General features: G+C 62.0%; 2 protein-coding genes across 2 annotated transcripts in view; one reads left to right on the top strand and one right to left on the bottom strand.

The window, feature by feature from the left end:
- Positions 1 to 4,063, top strand: part of EXOC8 (exocyst complex component 8) — a 10,626-nt gene extending 6,563 nt beyond the window's left edge. Inside the window, exons 2-3 of the transcript XR_004955454.1 lie at positions 598 to 679; positions 1,610 to 4,063. The gene's annotated coding sequence lies outside the window, so the exon portion shown is untranslated. The remainder of the gene's footprint in view (positions 1 to 597; positions 680 to 1,609) is intronic.
- On the bottom strand, positions 2,022 to 21,531 carry GNPAT (glyceronephosphate O-acyltransferase). The gene is made up of 16 exons (XM_016163375.2): positions 21,363 to 21,531; positions 16,651 to 16,833; positions 15,336 to 15,512; positions 13,653 to 13,782; positions 11,327 to 11,454; positions 11,095 to 11,170; positions 10,713 to 10,864; positions 10,468 to 10,598; positions 9,197 to 9,420; positions 6,975 to 7,217; positions 5,583 to 5,662; positions 4,838 to 4,978; positions 3,747 to 3,846; positions 3,576 to 3,669; positions 3,066 to 3,127; positions 2,022 to 2,281 (listed from the first exon to the last, which is right to left on the bottom strand). Exons 1-16 carry the CDS (start codon positions 21,438 to 21,440, stop codon positions 2,238 to 2,240), a joined length of 2,043 nt encoding a protein of 680 aa, XP_016018861.2. The 5' UTR covers positions 21,441 to 21,531; the 3' UTR covers positions 2,022 to 2,237.

Raw genomic sequence — 21,531 nt, 5'->3', positions numbered from 1 at the left:
ATTCCCCAAGAGTTGACATGCTGACTGAAACCGTGTCGCATCTGTGGATTAATTTAGGGAGAATGACGGCTGTGTCGTTCTGCTCTTCCTGTTTATGTGGCTGTGCTGTTGTAGTTCGGTAGCCCTGGCACATTTCTTGCTGAGTTTATTCCTAGGGACTCACGTGTTAATGCTGTTGTGAGTGAAATCTTCACCTCCGCCACGCTGTCTGTCCCTGGGGAACTGATTTTTAGTTACCGACACTCTAACCAGTGCCTTATTTAATTATTTTGTGGCTTTTAATAGTTTTCTGGTCGTTTCTTTGGAGTTTTCGAGTATATAATCACATCGGCTGCAGATAAAAATCATTTTATCTCTTTTCAGTTTTTATACATTTTATGTGGTTCTTACTATTCTATATTAAGTTAAACCTCTAAAAGTGTTAAATCATAGTTTTTGCTTGATATTAACATCAAGGAATGAGGAATTACACAAGGTGTGCACCCAGTAGGAACGCTGTTCCTGTTTTTCCCTCTAAGCCTGATGTTGGCTTTCGGTCGTTCCGTTAAGGAAGCGGTCACCCGTCCCGCTAACCAAGGGTGGTTTTTACTTTTCTAGGTCAGGAATGCATGTTGAATTATCACGCGAATCGCCGCATCGGTTGACCTCCGTGGTTTTCCTCCTTTGTCATCGTAAGCTGGTAAGCTTCCAAATCATTGCCCAACCCTGGACCACACTTACGCTCTATGCGTTAATTCCGTGTGGTGAAAATGTCATTCGTTTCTGCGTCGGTGTCTGTCAGTGATGCTGGTGTGTGCGTGTGCGCGCGTGCGCACGCACGCGTGTGCCCCTCGAGCTTATGTCACTCAGCCGAGCGCGTGGAGGGCGAGGAGGCTGATGGTGAGATACGGCACGTCCCCCTTCTTTCGATTCCTGAACAATGAGAATGGAAAAATCACACAGTGCGACACGTGACTTCCAGTCCTAGCGAGCGGCTTTAGAGAGGCTGGGGGGGGGCGTCTGACGCAGAGGCACCCACGGGTCCCCGAGCGCGGCAGGCGTGACCAGCGGGGCGCGGGGCGCTGGCAGCACGTCCTGCGGCTGCGGAGGCGGCGCGGGCGTGTCCCCCTGACGCATGCGCACGCGCGTCTGCACGTTGCTTTTCCCCGCCGGCTCCGAGCGGCGGCTGCAGGGCGGGCGCGTGTGTGTGCGGGGCAGGCGGGCGCCGTGGCCTGTGCTGCTCCCACTCATGGCGGCTCCCGCAGAGGAACTCTGCGCACTGGCGCGCAGGAACCTCAACTCTGATTTTTTGGGAACTGGATCCGCTCCGTAAACCCAGGGACATTTTCCCCTCCACGTGGCGGTGGGGTGCCCTCGCCCTCGTGGTTCCAGAGCCAGACCCTCCTGCTTGCAGCCCAAGGGCCAGGCGGTCGTCCGGGGGGCTGTGTCATGTGCCGCAGGCATAGCGCCCGGGCCTCGCGGTGCCAGGCCACACCGAGCCGGCTGCCGGGGGACTTGGGGTGCAGCACGATTCCAGCCCTTCTCTAAAAGGGGTGACGGTGAAGACTGGTAGTCACTTAGCCACGTGGAGCTGTTTACATTTAAACTAATTATTAATTTAAAAATTCAGTTTCTCATCAGAGGACAGAGTCTCCCGTTGTCACGGAGGCAGGTCAGAGGCGGGCCTGGCTTTGAGGGACCAAATCTCCTGGGGAGAGCGGCCACGATTGCAAATGAAGACGCGCCACAGAGAGCTGAAGTGAGGGGGGCAGTGAGAGCCGGGGCAGGGGGCTGGAGCCGGCCCGCTCAGAGGCAGGGCCTCGTTGGCTGTGGGTTTTGTCGGGCTCCAGGCCCCTCCCGCATCCGAGATGTGCACGGGCGGGGGGCTGGCGTGTCTGCGCCGTCCCCGTCCGAGGGAGCGTGTGACACATGCCCGTCCGGTGGCTTCAGCAGCCGCAGCCTCAGCGTCAGGGAAGAGGTCGACACGTGAATACGGACTCTGGAAGATGGCAGTGAAACGAGCGGAGCCTTGTCTTTCCAAACACGTTTCCAAAAGACTTTTATTTAAACACTGAGAGTTGGCTACAAACACCTTGGCCACCGTGGCGGGGATAGTCACACTGACGGCTCCGACCGGCCATCCGTCCTCTCTCCTGAGCCCACTGCCGCAAAGTCTTGGGGGGCATGGGCAGGAAGGTGGTCTGCTCCTCCATGCCCCCGTCTGCTGGACCGCAGTCCCCACAACTGTCCGGCAGTCGTTAGAGTTTTGCAGTGGCTGCTCTTCTTACTGCCGTTTTACAACCTGAGGTGGGAGAGCACACGACACGTCACCGAGCGCGCCCTTCTCGAGCCGCCGGGAAGCCACCGGCAAGAGACCGGGCGAACACCCACATAGGCTTCCCGGCCGGCCAGGCGCCAGTGGAGAGGCAGCAGCGGCGCAAACTGGTGGCAGACGTGGCCAGCGCCCCCAGCCAGGGGCAGAGGCAGGGCTGCAGCTCGACACGGCCTCCGGGCTCCAGGTCTGCCGTGTGCTTCCCGTGATGAGGAAATCAGTGCCTCCGCCCGCCCAGGACGAGGGGACCCACTCAGCGACCCGGCGCTGTGTTCAGGGCTGCCACGCTGACACCCCCCCCCGAAGTGTTCCCGGCCACCGTGGCCCCTGGGCATCTGGGTGCAGGTCGGCAGCCGTGACCCTGACCAGGCCCCAGCAAGAGCACCTGCCACCTCAGGCAGGACCACCCCTAAGCTGAGACGGTCTGCAGGAGAGGCAGGTGGCTGTGCTACCAGATGTGACGTGGACACTGACCAACCCGCTCCCCTGGGACAACACAGGAGGCCTGCACTCGAGGCCCACAAGGCCGGGGGGCGGGGTCCTGTCGGGTGGGGCTGGTCATCTGCCTACTGAATGCCTGTGGCGTTTGTCCGGTGATTCTTGCACTTTCTCCTGGTTCCCTTGGGGAAAGCCTAGGTGACACAATAGTCCTGTTCCCGTCAAGGCTCTGCTGTTGCCCTTTTCGGCAGCGCACCAGCTGCCAGGCGCGCCTCGGCGTCCTGCTGCGCGCGGCCCCGGGCTGCGCTACACTTACCGAGCGTTTCCTCCAGCTTCCTCGTGGCCGGTTCGTCCACGTTGAACAGATGCTCGTTATCTCTGGGAGACAAAGTAACGCGCTGGCTCAGCGCAAGGCTGGGGGCACGCGGCTCTTGGCGTCTGGAGCACGGCCGCTCTCCCCCGGGGCCTCGCGCCCGCGCCCCGCGCCCCCACGCGCGTGTTCACGCAGAAGAGTGAACGCGGAGCTCCCCACACACGCGTCTTCACGCTTTCTAACGTGGGAGTGTGTAAGTGCACGGCACACACCCTCCACGCCCCCAAAACCTTTCTTACGAGCTACACATTTCAACATTAAGCCAAAGCGCTGGCCTGAAGCACGTGCTTTGCTCCAACGTCACTGTGGTTCAGTCATGTAAAATCTGTAGGGTCCCCCGTGGCGACTTAACGACCCAGGAGGGGGGCGGGGGACATGCAGCGTGACTGGACCCCGCGTCCCCGGGCACGGGGGCCGCCGCCTGCCGCGCCCTCGGGGCCAGCCGCGACTTACACCTTCCTCTTCTGCACCACGCCGAGCCGCACGAAAGCCGCCAGGGCGTTCTTCTGCACGTCGGAAGACAACACGTCATAACACTGCGAGGCGCCTACAGCGGGTGGAGGGGTCAGCGCACCGCCTTTCGTCCTAAACTAAAGGACAGCGCCACCCCGAGGCGTGACTGACCTTGATCGAGGAGCTGGCTCGTGAACGTTCTGACCCTGGCCAAGTACTGCTTCTCAGTGAAGTAGTCCTCTCGCTCCTTCAGGAGGTACTGGCAGATTATCTGAGTTCACGAGGGAGGAGGAGAGGGACCGTCAGACACAACGGGCCGCACACGGGTGTCACCGTTCATCCTCAGGCAGAGTGACGCCCTGCACAGGCCCGGTGCAGAAAAGCTGCGACATTTCAGGAACTTTCTCTTGGGCTTACGTTACTGTTTACAATTACAAAACAGTCTGAAATAGTATTGACATTTATTTCAATATAATTTCTCCCTTTAATGGGCCGTAAGTTAATTACTCTCAGCCTGACATACCTCATGTTGCTTGGGAAGAGAGGCACCAGATGGTTAACTTTTTTCCTTCCCTAAAAATACCTAACTACGTGTGAGACCCAAGAATGCTCAATGATTTCTACCTAGACAGGTGCCTAAAGGTAGAAACAGAACTTACACAACACCTGCTAAGAGTTAGACGTGGGGCGAGGGAGCCGGCGGGGGCTACGTCGGCCACAGCTCTGCTCGGCCAGGAAGTCGGTCCAGGGCGCCCCGCCCAGCGCACGGGGTGCCGATGCTCCCCCCTCAACTCCCCCCTCCTGCTCCCCTGCACGCTGGCACACTTCCTGCGGGGCCTACGCGGCGCCCCAGCCTTTAAAGGCTCCTTAAGAAGCCCTTCCACGTGTCTGCACTTGAACTTTTCTCTTGCAACATTAGCATTTAGTAACATAATAATGGACTATGAATGGGTCAAATTTCGCATTTACTAAATGCCTACTATGTATCAAATGCCCTGCTACATACAGTCAAGAAAAGATGTCAGATACGGTGACCGTGCTCGGGTTGTAACTGGTGATGGGAATGTTATGCTCACTGCGTCCCTGAGCTGTCATCCTCCTGGGTCTGTAAGGGACCCAGCCCCTGCTGCATGCAGAAAGCGGGCGTCCTGAGCGGTGAGGCCCCTCACCCTAGCGGTCAGTGTCCAGCTCCATCAGGCCGGAAGTGAGTTTGGGGCAGCACGTTCCTCACCCAGAGCCGGGAACGCGGGCAGGTCACGCACCTGGTAACACTCCACGAAGGGTTCAAAGAGGCCTCTTAAAAATTCTAACACGGTGTCTCCTTTCTCGGTAACAAGGATGTTCCCCGTTGCCACGTAAATGGTCTCAGTTTTACAAAGCAGGTAACAGCCTTCTTCAAAGTCCTGGAAGGGGGCGAAGGAGACAGTGCACCCACCGCACGAGGCTGATGGGGACGCGGCTGCCCGAGGCACGAGAATGTCCGCCGGTTCCACGACCGTGTCCCAGAGGGCGGGCTGCAGTGTGCTGAACCCCAAACACAGCCACACACACAAGACTGATGAGCCTGGGGACTCGCGGCCTGTGTGACAGATTTTCTCTTGTGGCTCTGCACGGCCACATTCCTTAAACCTGAACGGGCAGTGTGCATGGCACAGCCTAACGGGCTCAGGGCCGCTGACGCGCCCCGCCCAGCAGCCCGGCCTCTCTGCCGCCTGTGCGTCCCTCCCCGCCCGGCTGTGAGCCTGACCCTCCCTCGGCCTCTGTGCCACAGGCAAGACCGCGCCCTCCACCCCCAGAGCAAAAGGCCTGGCTTATTCCAGCAAGTGGCCAGCAGGCGGACGTGTGGGCGTGTGCTGGTCGGTGCGTTTGTAACAAAAGGGCTGGCTGGCTCCCGGTGGCTGCACGAAAGGTCCAAAGAGCGACCGCCTCCCCACCCTGCCGTCGCCCCCACTGCTGCAGGCCAACCCGCCCAGCAGCCCAGACCCCGCCAGGGGCCCGCAGCGTCACCTTTACTGCGTTTCCTGGAAGGAAGATGAACTCGTCCGAAAACACGTCGCGCAGGAAGCGGAAGCAGCCGTAGATTTCCTCTGCAAATGAACCCGCGACCCGTCAGGACAGCGGGCTTAAGCCGCCGGGTCCACCGAGTCCGCGCCAGTCCAGAGGAGCATGTCACAGGCGTGTGCGTTACTCACACGTCGGGGGCCAGAACTAAGGCCCCTCATGGAAGCTGTGACACACCCAAACTTCATCTACAGAGCAAGCTGCAGTCCAGACATTTTAATGGTCGAATGTGAATGACAGTCCAGCCTGTCATCAGTGCGTCTGGAACGAACAAGAGGCCGTGGGCCTCAGGACCCAGGGCCTCCGCGTCCCCTTGCCAGGGTCCCCAGCAGGGTCCCCCGCAGGACCAGGGCAGGCTTCTCCACTCCCTCCTGCGGCCCCGTTCTGCTGCCCTGCGCACCGGGCCCCACCAGCACACGGTGACACCGCCCAGTCTGTGGACACCGACCTTGCCCGCTCCACCTTCCCAACCTGCCTGCGACCTCGGTCATCAGGAACGACACATACAGGTGGACGAGAAGGGGGCCCGCGTGTCGGGGCGTCTGGTAACCCCGAGGGCCGTGTACGTGCCCCTGGCCGGAGACGGCTTCTGCTGTAAGAAGCCTCGGGCAGAACTGGAATCGAGGCCTTTGTCTCCGTGTCCTGAGCTAAGTCACTGATCTCTGGGCCGCCTGTCACTCACAAAGCGAGGGGTCAGGCAGGGGATGTCCAAGGTCCCCCTGGGGCTATGGGTCTGTGGCTGAGCCCCGGGCCTCTCTGCAGACTTTCCCTTAGAATGCCTACGGAGCTTCAAAAACCAGAAACAGAACGACGCCCGGCCCACGCCCAGAGCACAGAGTCAGCGCCTCCGGGCGTGGGGCCGGCCCCCGGGAAGCTGTGGCCCGGGCTGCAGGCCCCGTGAACACACTCCGCGTTGTACTCACGCTCCCGAGAGGAGTGCAGAACGCCGCTTGCTGTGCGTCTGGGACGCCCTCCCACCCACGCCGTCTGCCCCCACCAGGGGAGGCACCCGTCACGGCAGAGAAGGGGCCTCAGCCCGCGCGGAACCGGCCTGTGCCAGGGTCGCCCCCAGGCAGCCACGCGACGTCCTGGGCCCCGCTCTCCTCATAAGAGCAGCGGTGTAGATTTCGTGGCTCCTTAGGGCCCTTTCAAGTCTCAAATTCTAAGCAGATGGCCCTGTCTTTGGGGGTAAATCCTAAGTTCTGAGCGCCCGGGCCCACCCCGCCAGCGTGGGGCTGCGGGTGTGCGGCTGCCCTGGGCGGCTTCTGGGTCACTCCCCCCGCACCCCAGCCCGGACGGCGGCCTCTTCAGAGCTGAAGAGCACCTCCCCGCGGTTACCTTTCCTGGCCCCAGATGACATCTGCAGGGCCAGAGCGACCAGCGAGGGGCGGGCGAACACGTTGAGCAGCTGGTTCCGGTACGCCGAGCACGTGAGCAGGGTGACGTGCTGCAGGAGCAGGCCGTCCACCATGTCCGAGTCCGCAGAGGCCACCCTCAGGGCCACGCGGTCGTTGGCCAAGCTGGCGATGTTGGAGTGCAGAAGGACACTGGCCTGGATCACGTCCTCCGCAGGCTCGTTCTCTACACACGAGACAGGCCATTCAGGCCAACGGCCGCGAAGCGGGCGCGCCCCGCTGGAGGCCCGGGCCCCGCACCCACCCGCACTGGCACCCGCCGGCCCAGCCACCGGCCCCGCACGGCAGCGTGCGTGCGGGCAGCTTCTCGAGAACTCTTTCAAAAACCAGACTCTAAGGACACGTAACGCTGTCTCGGCCACTCTGGCACCAGCGCTTCCTCAGGAAGCAAGGTGCCCAAGTCTCATGGGAGCAAGTCACTAGGTCGCGTGTCTGTGAACATAGCGTGTGCCCTGTTAAGACGTGCCCCACAAGCACGCACACACACCCCTCACGCAGGCCAGTTCCCAGACTGTCACTTTGCAACTCTGCCGGTGAAGCAAAGGGCCCCCGGCCGAGGCGGCCGCCCGCGTCCTCACGCCGCTGGCTCTGAGGCAGTGAGCCCAGAACAGGGCACGCGTCAGCGACACCGCGGCGGCCGGCGATGCCGCCAGCAGCAGAGGCCTCGTGGCGGGACGGCGACACTCAGCCATCTTATGGCAAACGTGCCGGAGGCCAAGCCTGTGACAGGCGGGCTGGTGGGCGCGCGGCCGCGAGGCCGCAGCCCCCGGGGAGGCCAGTGCTCGGGCGTGGGCGCTCCCTTCGGACCCCAGGGCATCCGCTCTGCTCTAATGCGCCCTGCCCGAGCGAGCTCAGGGGAACGCCACGGCCCATGACAACATCACGTGTGGTACGTTGCGATACGTGCTACATGCGTGATACGAGAGGCGCCGTCATGACGTCCGTCACAAAGACCTGGCCGCGAGCGCCCGGGAGCCGATCCGAGGAAAGAGGACGAAGGAGGAGTACACAGGGCACCCCGCTTTTTAAACACATTGTTTTTCTCTTTCCTAACTCTAACTCCAAAGAGCACCTTCTAACTTAGGACTGACCTTGTTACCCCACGTTACTCTACGCAGATACTCGCTGACTCCCTGTAGGGTGACGAGTTATTTTCGTGGCCGAGCAGACACCCTTAGCTATGGACTGGCCACGTTCATCCCACCTTGAAAAAACAAAGCCCTAGAAAGAGGCGTTCCTGGGCCAAACAGGTAGAGGAGCTTAGCTGGCAGGCTGCCCCCCGCCCCATGGCTGCCCACCGTGTGGCAATTAGCATGTCGTCCGTCTCCTGCTGGACCCTGCAGGACTGAGGGCACGTGTCTGACCACCCTTGCTCCCGTCCCGCCCCCCGGTGACGGCCACCCCACTGCCTGCCACTCCGGTCGGGACCCTCATGGGCATTCTCGGCCCCCCCACGGCTCTTCGGCTCGAGCCCACTGGACTGTTCTGCGTTCGCACGCGACCCGCTCGCCCGCTGTCCTCACCCCGGGGGACCTTCGCGCCGGGCTGCGCCTGGCTTGTCTCTGCCCCCTGGCGCTGCCAGCCCCGAGAAGCCGCGCACGACGGATGAGCCAACGCGAGAACCCGACTGCTAAACTCCCCTGGTCTCTAAGGACCGCAGAGGCCACTGCAGTCTGCAATTTCAGATCGGAGAGACTGACAGCAGCGAAAGCTCGTCACCGCCCCACACACTCTCACGCCCCCTGCACGGTGCTCAGGACCCTGGTGGGGCTTTTACACGCTGTCATCGGAAACGTCCTACGAGGCCAGCCCTTGATCCTCACAACACAGCACGGCAAACACCGCGTGGTTTAAAGGGTGGGGGGGGTGGGTACCCATGGAGCACAGAAAGGTCCAGTATCTGTTCTCCACTCGGCCGGGTACCAAGCCCTCTTGGGACCTAGGACAAGGACATGGAAACCGTTCTTCTCAAATCATCGACATGCTGAGTTCAACGTCCCACGGTGACGGAAACAGATGAGGTTTCTCCCCCTGAGCTCCGCTTCGCTCGAAGTCCTATGTGGGTCTTTCATGCCTCGCCACAGCGTTTCCCGATTAAGAAGTGGGAAAAGCCAGCGCTCTCCTGATGCTGTCTCCCACACACACCTGGCCAGGCGAGGAACCCCCCGAAGGCCTGGGCCAAGCCTCTCAGCCACACGGTCTTCTCCACCAGGGCGTCCAGGTGCAGGGACGGCCGGTTCTGGAGCAGGACAGCCACCACCAGGGGCCACGGGCTCAGCACCAGGTTCTGGATCTGCAGGAGCTGTATCCGGTAGGCGACCTCGGTGACGAAGGCGATCATGTCCTCCGACGGCTTCTGAGGGAGGTACCTGAAAGGAAAGACAGAACAGGTCACAGTTCGGCTACCGAGACACGCAAGGGGACGGGAAACGGGGCACGGCAGACCCCAGCAGGCGCCTCGCGCCTCCCGCCGAGGGCCCCAGGTCCCATGCAGAGCCCGCCTTTGCCTGCGCTGCCTGTCCCGGGGCCGGCTCCTGGAGGTGACAGAAATACTCAAAGGAACAGGGCCCTATCATCCCTGGTTCTGGGCAAAAAGCTTATGTCACTTTGCAAGCAGAATGCCGCTCTGTGAGAACTGGTCGCACAGGCGCCCTCTGCAGACGCACGGCACCCAGGACGTCTGCCCGCAGGCCGCGTGCGTCAGGTCACAGAACCACCGTCCACGTCCGCCTGCCCACCCCGCTGTCCTCCAAGCAGCATCGGGGCCCTGCCGGGCACTCTCGCCTGGCGGACTCTTCAAGCGGGGGTCAGATGCCACGGGAGCCACGCGGAGCTGGCTGGGCAGGGCACACGCCTGACCTGGAAGCGAGCCACGCAGTCCGCCGCAGCCAGCGACGGCGCCCGGACCGCGTGGCACAGGCCGCGCCCAACTGGGGACCCATAGCAAGCCCGCGGCAGCGGGGAGCTGCCACCTGCTGCCGACTGGCGGGGCTGCCTGGCAGGTGGCTCCGCCCCGCTCGGCCCCTGGGGCCCCGGCCACGGAGCGCGCCCGCACCCTGCAGGGGCCGATGCCCTTCCTGGCCCGTGACCACAGCCTTTCGAGGACAGGGGCTCGGCCCCACCCGTCCCTGGTCCGCCACCCTTCCTGGGGTCCGACGACGCTCCCCTCCCCCACGCGTGTGAGTCAGACGCCAGGTCCCCTGGGCAGGATGAACCCCGACCCTGCACGTTTGACACAGACGCCCTGCGGCTCCCCGTGTGGGGAACCACACAATTCTTCTCTCACGGAGGCGTTCTGAACCCCGCTGTGTCACCCCCGGTGGCCCAGATCCAGTCCCGGAGGGCCAAGAGCCTCGGTTCCCACGTTCAGATTTCCACCCGAGTCGGCGTTGGTTACGACAACACCGGCCTTGCACCTGGGAACCAAGTTGTAGGGGCTCCGGCTCATCCTCCCAGCCGCCAGCGACCGCAGTGAGACGGGCTCTCCAAAGTACACGTGGATGTTGCCGAAGTTCTCCGAGAGGATGCGCCTGGCCTTGAGCAGCCCCTGCCGGGGTCACGAGGGGGGAGAAAGCAGGGGCTCGAGTCAGCAGCTGCCGGCGTGCAAACCGGCGTGGCCTCTGCTTCCCGATCGAACCGGGCCTGGCCCTCCCGCACGTACTGTGGTAGATTCTTTCGGCTTCGGGACCCCTAGGAGCTCATACACGTAGAGAGTTTCTTCCGGGATCTTATCGTAACTGATGCTAATCGGAACAAGGAAGGTATCAAAAAGTTCTCTTTTGAAAAATGGCTCCATCACGATATTCAGCAGACCTGTAAACACAGGGAGACGTGGTTTCCGTGCATGTTGCGGGGTAGAGAAAACAAGGGCCTGTCTGCGGGAAGTCCCCGGAAGTGCAGACTGTGCACTAAGGCAGGGAGGCACCGAGAGGGACCGTCACGTCGGTCACACCAAAAACCGCGTCGAGGTGCAGCTAGCAGCCTCGATGACGCCCCCCCTGAACTGTGGGATTTACTTTTCCTCCAGTCTATTAGCGACCTACCGAACTTGGGAGTCAACGTCTTGGAAGAGCGGCTTCTTGTCCCTTCGAGGAAAAATTCAACAGGAGCATAACCATTCTTCAAAGAGAAAACACAGAGACAAAACACAACACAAAACCCATTGCCTACGCTCCACGCGGGAAACGCTTCCTCCGAGTCCTTCCCCCGAGGCCCGCCTGCCCCTGCGCCAGCCCGGCGGCGGCGGGGAGCGCGCCCGCGTGCGCCCGCGTTTACCCGCAGCATGGTTTTCACGTATGCCGAGAAGACGGCCCAGTAGAGTCTGTCGCCCCCGAAGGTCCGCCGCATGAAGAAGGCGCCCGACATCCGCAGCAGCTGCCCGACCACCTTCATGCCCAGGAAGTCTGAAACACGGGGCCGGCGGTCACGGACCCGGACACGCAGGCCGGTCTCAAAGTCCGTCGGGAGGGTCCGCGTGCGTGAGGCGCCCTGCGACTTTAACGGCGGTCCTTTCTGGGACCGAGATCCCTGAGAAGGGACGCGTAACAGTTATGGGGAAGGGACCTGGGGCAGGCGCTCACTGAGGGGTCCCCCGTCCCCTCCGCGCGCCTCTGCGTTTACGACCAGACCAGCGGGCAGCGTGACCCCTGTGACCACGTCATCATGTGATTCCCTCAGTCCCACGGCTGCGGAAACCAACGACAGGCCCACACGTGTCCCCACGCGCCGGCCGGCCGGCCAAACGCTCCCGCGGTCCCCGTCGCCCACCGGGCGGAAGTGGCCTCTTTCCCGCGGCACCCCTGGACAGAGCCGGGGGCACAGGGGGGCCCGTCACGGGTGTGACAGGAGCCCGGCTCGCCTCGGTCCCTGATTTCCAACAGCTGCCTCACGTGTCCACACAGGTGGACGTGCTCGAGCCCCTGCACGGTCACCTCGCTGCGCGCTAAACCCCAGCCCCCGCTGCCTTGAAGGACGAGGAATGACTTGTTTGCGGGAGCGATCCTCCAGAAATAAAAGCGCGGACGCGGAAACATCGTAAAACTGTTCGTAGCAGCAAATCTACTGGCTCGTGACGCGGTGACGCGGCTGAAGGTGAGGTGGCCGCAGACACGTTAGGCAGGAGTTGGGCTCTCACCCTACACCGCTCAAAAAGTCAGCGCAAATGGATCTGCGGCCGAAACGGGAGGCCTAAAACTGTAAAACCCGCAGAAGAAACCAGAGGGAAAAGCTTCATGACGTTTGAGCTGGCAATGTTGTCTTGGATATGACACCAAAAAAAGAGAGAATAAAAGAAGAAAAAAAACCACATAAACTGGATTACATCAGGATGAAAAACTCTGTGCATTAAAGGACACGTTCAACAGAGTAAAAAGACAACCCACGGGGTGGGAGAAAATATCTTCAGATCACACATCTGAGGGATCGATATCCAGAATGTGTAACTCAATAACAAAAACAAACAACCCTCTTTTAAAACGGGCAAAAAACCTGAATGTTCCTCTTGAGAAGATATAGAAATAGCTAAAAAGTATATGAAATGATGCTCAATGTCACTCATCAACATGGAAATAAAAATCACCATGAGACGGCACTTCGCACCGACGCGGATGGCCGTCACACACACCGAAACCAAGCCGAACCCCGCGGTGCTGGCGAGAGCGTGGCCACTCGGGACACGGCGTGGCGGCTCCTCAAAAAAACAATGCAATTCTACTTCGGGGCATGTGCCGGAACCGAAGGCAGAGACTGGCACAGACATGTGCACGCCCACGTTCACGGCACACTCCTCACAGCAGCCAGCGGGGGACGCTGCCCCGGGGTCCACGGCAGCTGAACGGATACACAGAACGTGGTCCAGCCACACCAGGGGACATCACTCGGGCCTGAAATGGAAGGGCGTCTGACACAGGCTGCGTCGTGGCTGGACCCTGAGGACGTTATGCTGAGCGAGATTAGCTGGTCACGGGAGGACAAAGAGCACACGACTCCACGGACGTGCGGCCCCCGGAGGCACGTCACAGAGGACGCAGGGGTGGGCGCCGGGCGCTGGCAGGACTGCACGGCGGGATGCTAACGTTCAACGGGAGAGCGCGTCGGTTTTGCAAGATGAAAAGATGCTGTGGGTGCGGCGGACAGGTGCACGACGGTGTGAGTGCGTGGAGCGCCCCGACCTGTGCGCGCAGACAGCGAAGGTGATGGTTTCGCACTGTGTCTTTCACAGCTTAAAAATGCAGCAAAAAGCAGATCTCTTTACTGACCTACGGTCACTGGTGTGTCGTCACATGAGAAACGCGAATCGAGGTGGTGTCAACCCGTTCCCAAACCTGCACCAGCGCGCGGGGCCGTGGAGGGAAGTGGGGGGGGGGGGAGGGGGGAGCTGCGTCCACACCGCCAGCAAAGCCCTCGGCGCGCGGGGCCGTGGAGGGGGGCGGGGTGGGGAGCTGCGTCCACACCACCGGAGAAGCCCTCGGCGCGCGGGGCCGTGGAGGGGGGCGGGGTGGGGAGCTGCGTCCACACCGCCGGAGAAGCCCTCGGCGTGCGGGGCCGCCGCGCTGCGCATTTCCCTCTCTGCAGCTAAAGGACGTGGAGAGACCGGACGTACCCATCCCCGCCGCGATGACCGGGACAGGCAGGTCGCAGCTGTACAGGAGGAAGGACAGCATCAGGAAGTCGATGTAGCTCCGGTGGCTGGGCAGCAGGACCACCGGGTGCTGCTGGACGGCTCGCTGCAGCTGCAAGGCAAGGGGCAGGCTCAGCGCTCCCGGCCTCCGCCGCGGGCCAGAACGCGGACCAGAACGCGGCAGAGGCCGCGCGAGGCCGGGCGACCTCGCGCAGAGCCAGTGTCGGGGCGGGCGCCTCCATGGATGTCCGCGGACACACTCGCGGGCGCTGTGTGTGCGCCGCCCCAGCCCGCGGGGCCTGAGCCTTAGCGTCCCGGTCTGTGACGGGGTCGGCCGCCTGGTAACTGGCGCTGGGAGTGGACCTGAAGTCTGTCTGAATCAGAGAGTCGCGTGGACGCGGCACCAGACCGCCCGTCTGCAGTGAGACAGGACCGAACTCTTGGGCGCGTCCAACACGGCTCTGAACTACCGGGACGAAGGAACGGCGCTTCTCGGTCCGACGCTGGGCTCGCCGCCGGGGAGAACGAGGGCGGGGGGTGCGCGTCAGCTCGCAGGGGCGCCCTGCAGGCCGCCACCCTCGGACGCTGCCGCCGGCCTTCTGAAATCTACGTATCACTGACTGAGGCAGCGCGACCTGCGGTCGGCGAGACGCGGCCAGCACTCGCCGGCCCCGGACACTGTCGTCCGACAGATCGGAGGAGGAGGCCAGGGATCTACAGTCACGGGGCGAAAAGGGGCACCGGCAACAGCAGAGGAGCGAGTGGAAGCAAACGCTGAACGGCGGGAGGAGGCGGCCAGTGAGAGCGAGAGTTTCCTAGCAGGAAAAAAGGTACTAAAAACACAAATAAATAAAAATAAACTTCACAGGGAAAGCCCTTCCTTACAGAAAAAGCAAGCTACTAAATGGCAGCAGTGACAGGATCACGAGACTCGCCGCCCCGCGACCACTAGAGCAGTGACCGATCGGTGCAGAGATCGTCCGTGGGTGTAAGAACGTGCGGAGGAAAGTGTGACACGAGACAGGACACGTGACCGTCCTCGGAGCGTCTCTCCGCAGGACACCGACTGCTGAGCGGCAGACACAGCCCGAGGGGGCGCGGGGAGGGCCCCACGTCCCTGAGATACGCCCGGTCTGATGCTGGGACACCACCGCTCAAACCCCAGCCAAGCGTCCCTCAAATAACCGGCCTGGTCTCTTCAAACAGTGTCACGAAACACAAAGACGAAGGAATTGCTCCAAGTCAAGAGCCTAGAGAGGTGCGGACCGGACCGTGGCGCGGGGCGGAGCGTTCTCTGTTGCTGCGCGAGGCGTAACGGGGGCGACTGGCGGAGCACGAGGGAGGCGCGTGCGCCCAGTGTGTCCGCGTCGCCTGCTCGTTTCGGTGGCCGCGCAGTGGCGTGCCCTGGTCTCCGGGAGCGCGGCGGGCCGAGGAGACGCAGGGGCGCCTGGCGAAGCACCCCCGGAACACCTCGTGCTGCGCCAGGCGAGTGCGGGGCCCCGCCCGACCACGTCGGTCAGGCTGAAGTCTGCAGGCGGGGGCGGGGGGGTCCCAGAGGTGGAGCCCCTTCTGCCAGGCAGGTGCCTAAGGGCTGGGGCGGCCGTTGGTGCGGGGCGAGAAGTCTCGGGGTGACTAAGCAGTGAGGGGCTGATGAGCAATACTCACTTTCTGAATCCCTTCTTCATTTACACACACTTTCGAGAAAATCTGTTTAAATATTTTGCTCAGGGTGAAGGCGAAAAACCGGATGGCTCCCAGATGCAGACTGTGGCTCATCTCGTCCAAGATCGCACACGCCTCCCCATGGAGGACGTCCACGGGTTGGAGGGTTTCCTTGGAAAGCTGGAAGGGCAGACAGCAGGAGAAACGTCTGAAAAAGAGCCCGAGCTCCCTCACTCAGACCGGCACGGCCGGCTCCAAATGCGTCGAAAATGGTGCGTCTTAGCCTTGAACGGACAGTTTATTTTCCAACATAACAGAAGTAGATAAACAATCCCATTTAGACAAGTTTAAAGACTAGAAATTGAAAGAGAATCGGCTTCCTAGGACAGCGTTTCAGACGGCGCGTGAGTGAGCTCACGCCCGTGAGCTCGTGTCCCAGGACACACGCTCCGCGGGCCCTTTCGGGGAACAGCCTGCTCACCGCTCTCACACAGGGGAAATGCGGGGTCACACAGACTACGTTCGACGGCCACACACGGCACAGGCACCCCGAGTCCCGCAGGGCAGTCAGTGACTCCCACGGCCTCGTGAGTGCAGCTCTCTCTGGTCGATGGCCGATCGTCCCTCTTTACTGAGAGGGACGATCTACCAAAGTCCTGGCCGTGCGCCACAGCTGTGCTCCAGGAAGCCGAAATCGCCCGTCTGCCGCCCCGCACGAGGACTCTGGCGAGGAGCGAGGCCCGTGTGCCGCGCAGTGTCACCCAGGACGCCCTGGGGAGGCCGGGACACGGCGCAGCGGCGCCGCCTTCCGCGCCATCCTGGGGGCGATGCTGGCGTAGAATCAGCCGTCCGAAGCCCTGGCCCGGCGGCCTTCAGCGCGTCCGCGCACGCCGCGGGTCGCCTCGCTCCTCGCTCCGCAGAGCATCTGTTTCGAGGCCTCGACTCTGTGGGCCCAGGCCTGAGGGACCGGGAGGAAGCGTCTCCTCTAAACTGTGTCCCTCTACTTTACGCAGAGGTCTCTGGGGCAGTGACCGGGCAAGACCGGGCTCGGGCCGTGGTCGGAAAAGCCGCACACGGAGGCGAACGGGCCGAAGGCGGCGGGCGGGACGCGGAGACGCTTCCCCAAGTCGCACCCGTTTGTTTTAATCACACTGTCCCACTCTAAAAAGTTGTGATTGAACGTCCGTAACGTAAAATTTGCCATTTTAACTCTCTGCAAGCGTTCAGCTCGGCAGCCCTGGACGAGTTCTGCACGAAAGGGAAGAGGCTGCCGCGGGAGGGAGGCCGAGGGCGGGGCGAGGGCCCGGGGGTCACCCACCTGCCGGATGACGTAGTGCACCTCCTCAGACCTGAGAACGCTGCCCTTGATGTCGCTCGGCTTGCACGGAGGGACGCCCTTATAGACGGGGGGCGTGTAGCACTTCATCGCGAACTTCAGGTCGCTGGCACGCCGCCGCTCCTCCAGCACGTCCTCGAGCTCGTCCCACTTCCTCAGCTCCTTCTGTGGGGAAGACGGGACACGCAGAGTAACGCACAGCCCGGACAGAGCGCCGGGCCGGGGCGGGGACGGCCCCGTCGCCGTGGCCCGGACAGAGCGCCGGGCCGGGGCGGGGACGGCCCCGTCGCCGTGGCCAAGCTTTATTCCGTGACGTGAACGAGAGCAGAGTGTCCTGACGTTAGAGTTCCGAGAAATTTAATGATAATCAGGATCGATAAATTGATATGGAATTGTCACGTTTTATTTTTCTGTGACCGCCGTCTCTGTAAAGCCGGCACCACCCCTTCTGGAAAGCTGACGAAGACGGCAACGATGAGACGTCTCATCCGTTTCCCAAGGTTTCGCCAATCACATCGCGAAAAAATGAAATGGAGGCATGTGTCAGAAAGTCACGAGTATGTCGAATCAAATCAAACCACGCGGGTGCAAACGAAAGGAAAATCCACTCCAGGAAACGGCGCTCCCACAGGAGCTGCGGCCCGGCCCCGCGAGCCGGGACTGCCCGCGTCTCCCCACGGCCTCGTCAGGGCACCGCGGACCGCTGCAGCGTTCACGCGCACGAGTCTGCTGCTCCGCTGAGTCACGGCCGCAGTGACGATGACGGTGATCGCGGCCAACGTGCACAGCTGCTCGCTCGGCGTCAGGCGCTGTCCGACAACCTCGCTTACGCGAAGGACCACTCCCGCTTCGCGTGCACGTATGTGCGTGTACATGGAACGAGCCTCAGAGCAAATCCGACAGCTAAGAAGCAGTTTTACCACGACCCTCGCTCACCGTGGGGAGGTAAAGGCAGACGCGTGGAATCACGCTCCCGCGGCCCCGCGGCGGCGAAGGCCGAGAGCGAACACGCTGTCTGTCACCTGCCGGCCTCGCAGCCTGCCGGCCTCGCAGCGCGGCACGCCTGTCCCGCACCGACGGGCGCCCGTCTCAGGACGGGGCCGTCCGTGTTCAGCCTGCTGCCGCAAACGACGCTCGCCGGCGAACACCTGAGCACCTACTACGTGCGTGGCGTTGCAGAGCGTGCTGGAACGCGGTGGTGACCGAGGCGGCCTCGGCCTCCCGTGCGCACGCTGGCGCCGTCACATGTGGCGCTTTGCCGCTGCTCACGGGGGGCACTTCGCTCCTGCTCCCTCGGCCGCGTGCCGCGCCCCGAGTCTCCCCGGCCCTGGACTGGCCGCCGGCTTCCCCTGACGTCTGACGGCGCCTTCACCACCTTCCAAGGCGGGACCCAACGTGCTCACTGGACTCACATCTGGCGTCTCCCCTACGAGTCCACACGCTTCTCGTCCAGGCAGGCCATGCGGCCCCTACGTTTCTGCGCTGAGTGAAGCCACCTCCTACGGCCTCTGATGGCTCCGGGGGCTCACAGGCCAAGTCGCACCCTCCCGGCCCGGCCCACACCTGGAGTCCACGCCGGCGGCGCTAACCCAGGCTGCCCAGTCAAGTGGCCTGGGCACTGGAGAAGCACGGAGCCCCCTCCCCCACCAGGTTCGTGATTCTTCCGGTCTGTGAGCGGTAGTAACTGAGCATCGGGACTGTTTGGAAAGTGCTCCGAGTCACCCCTACACGCAGCCCTGGCGATGAACTGTCCTCCCCTTGTCATGCTGTAGGAAGCGGAGCCCCTGCGGGCGGGCTTCAGAGAGACCCCGGGCTGGCCTCGCCTGCCTCACCCGCCCAGCGGGCGCCACCCCCAAACTGCTCCTCCAGGGGACCCGCTCCGTACCCGGCCGTGATGGCGAGCCCCCCGCAGGCACTGGTCCACAAGCGGGGTACGGATGCGCCTGTTCCCTACGGGGAGGTGGACGGCAGGTCCACTGGGGCCACCACGGCCTGGCCAGCGGCGAGCTGCGGGACGTTGGCTCCGGCAAGTCCCGACCTGCAGCGCGCCCGTCCCCGAGGTCTACACCCCCGCCTGGCACCGCCTCACTGAACACGGAGTGGGGGCAGATGCCACGGTCACACAGGGTTTCCGCCTCACAGCGCGGCACGCACAGGGCCCTCGACAGCACGGGAAGTGCTGGGTTAGGGGTACACGGAGCTTTTGTTTTTAACGGCGTCTCACGTAATGGTTAGTGTAGGACTTAGTCCTCAGTTTTGAATAATGACTGTGTTTGAACAATACGCTCGCGAACCTCATGAAAACTTAACCGTCAGCTCTGAGAGCCGGTACGAGACACCTGAAGCTCGACTCCGGAAAGAGAATGTCAGGAGCACAAACAGCAACTACCGAGAAGGGTGAGTGGAGCGCTCGCTGCTGCGGCGCCCGGAGGTGGCGTTGCACTGGGACCTCGGCCATAAAAAAAGCCGGCAATGCTGGGAACGCCCGGGAGGCCACAGAGGGGACCATCGCGGGCGCCCCGAGGCGGGAGTGGCGTGCGGTCTGAGAAACACGAGGCCGCGCAGCTTCGCTTACCAGAGAGGCAGCGGTCCATCTGGACGTGACCCATCTGGTCTGTAACATGACAATCTGTGAGTTGACAGCCACCCATCCTGCCCCTCACACCTCAGACTGAACATGCCCCTAACTGAAATCGCGCGCTGCCCGACTCCGCCTGCTGCTCTCCCAGGGTTCCCATCAGCAAGAGGCAGCGCCATCCGCGCACCTGCCAAACCACAGAAACCAGGAGTCGGCTTCCGCCTGCCGTCTCTTCCCTGCCCACCCCATTCCACCGTCCCAAACACCACAGGAACGTCCCCCCGTCCCTCCCCGCCGGCTCGCTGCCTTTCCCAGGCCTCCCTCCCTCCTCCGGACGACTGCGACCGTGTCCCACCTGCTCTGATCTCTGCGGCTGTGGCACTGGGTCCCTTCCTCAACCAGTAAGAGAGCTCAGCCACTCGAACGACCATGCAGAAACCCAGAAGTCCTCTTAGACTTTCAAACACGACCGCACTTAAATGCCCTACAAAGCTGAGATTTTATGCTAAGAGTGGGTGAACATGATGGATAAGATTCCCTCAGGAAAGATTCTCTGCCTACTTCCTTAGTTTCATTTCTCACGTGCCCTTTATCCTGCCTGTACTGCGTGGTTCCCTGAACGTGCCAAGAAGTGGTTTTCTCGCCCTGCTGCCAGGACGGCCTCCTCTCCCCCGTCACCGAGCCGGGCTGGGCCCCTTCGCGCGCGCCCCAGCACCCCGCGCGCGCACCCACCACTGCCCTCCCCACTCGCTGTCTCGTCCGTTTGCTTTCACCATGTCCTCTGAAGTCCTTGAAAGCCAGGCTGGGTCTTTAACTTCCATATCGCGGCCACTGAGAACAATGACTAAAGACACCGCAGACTCCCATTGCTGCCATGTTTACCACAATCGGCAGCGTCCGAAACATCACCACTCAGATGAGAGTGCTGCACAAGCGCCAGGTGCCCGAGGACATAACAAGGAAGAGCACGGATTGCTGCGAGGTCACAAACCGCAGCTACGGGAGGGTTGCTGTCCAGCTGCAGAAGCAGAAAAAGCGCACTTGCAACGACTGCCTTCGTCTTTCACGGAGAGGTGGACCTTTGGTCAACCAGGAAGTGATGACCCCACACTTCCCTTTAACTTACACGCAGAGAACTGTAGTCGATTCACAAACCAGCAGAGGACTGAAAGAGCTAGCTCGGGTGAGCCGGACTCCACAGGGACCCTCTTCCCCATAAACTCCCTCGGGAGCTGCAGTCAGAGCTCAAAAGATCTCCATACAGTGCCTTGGGCTGGGACGGCCGGGGAGAAGACAGGTGAAAGTGAGAAGCCTCGGAGAGAGGCAGTCAGGAGCCGTCACAAGCCCAAAGCTTCGTCCATGTGCAGTTTACATCACTAGATACGCACATGTCTATTCTTTTGAAACTGTTTTATCTCAGTTTTCTGTTTTCAGCTATGCAAATTAAACATTAAGGTCAGAAACTGACGCCAACCAGTAAGACCTCAATACACCTTTAAAATGCATGTCTTTATTTTTAAAGTTGATAAAAACTAATATAGTGGTTTAAGAAAAAACCACTTAACCCTGGATTGTGCAATCCTAAGAGCTACCAGCCTTTCGCCTCATAATTACTTCGTAAAAACGGTGAGTTGCCAACAAACCTTCTGCTGGCAAAACCGACCAGTTAACATCAGGAGGCCGCCGGCGGGGTCGAAAGGACAAGTCGGAGGGCGGCCAGTGGCATTCCCTTCCAAAATGACTGACGCAAAAAGCACAGCGACATGTGGGAGGCAAAAGTGGGCGGAACGAATTCCCGGGAGCTCCAAATTTTCCCAGATTAAAGAGTGGTTTAAGCCGAGAAAACGCTATGCCCACATCCGAGCCCGGACACCGGAGCCGCAGGCCGGGGTCCCGCGGTGGCCCCGAAGGCCCCGAAGGCCCCTCGCGCCCGGCGCCCGGGCCGGGGCCACCGCGGGCAGGAACTCCCGCACGCGCGCGCGCGTCTACACTGCCCGCGATGCCTGTTGCCTTGGAAACCACATCACCCGCTCGGCCTCCGGGCAGTCGGACCCCGCTCCCCGGCCGGCGTCGTGGCTGGAGGTGGGGACCCCGCTCCGCTCCCCGGGGCGCCTACCGAGTAGAGCAGCACGAGCGCGCCGGGGCTGCTGGCGCCGACGGAGAAGCAGGAGCCGGAAGGGCTGGAGGCGTCCATGGTGCGGTGCCAGCGCGCGCGGGGCCTGGGCGCTGCGCTAGGCGGCGGCGGCGAGGCGGCTGGGGGCGGTTCTTCGGCGCAGGGCGGCCCG

Source organism: Rousettus aegyptiacus, unplaced genomic scaffold (assembly GCF_014176215.1).
Source record: "Rousettus aegyptiacus isolate mRouAeg1 unplaced genomic scaffold, mRouAeg1.p scaffold_m13_p_18, whole genome shotgun sequence".
NCBI lineage: Eukaryota > Metazoa > Chordata > Mammalia > Chiroptera > Pteropodidae > Rousettus > Rousettus aegyptiacus.
This window is presented reverse-complemented; position numbering and strand designations above follow the sequence as displayed.

Bases quoted from the DNA above. Each gene is read 5' to 3' on its own strand.
- GNPAT (XM_016163375.2), bottom strand. From the start codon at position 21,440: ATGGACGCCTCCAGCCCTTCCGGCTCCTGCTTCTCCGTCGGCGCCAGC. The intron at 16,834-21,362 runs GTAGGCGCCCCG...TCTTCCCCACAG, and splicing joins CGCTCGTGCTGCTCTACTCG to AAGGAGCTGAGGAAGTGGGA. The intron at 3,847-4,837 runs GTGCGTGACCTG...TCGTGAACTCAG, and splicing joins CCTTCGTGGAGTGTTACCAG to ATAATCTGCCAGTACCTCCT.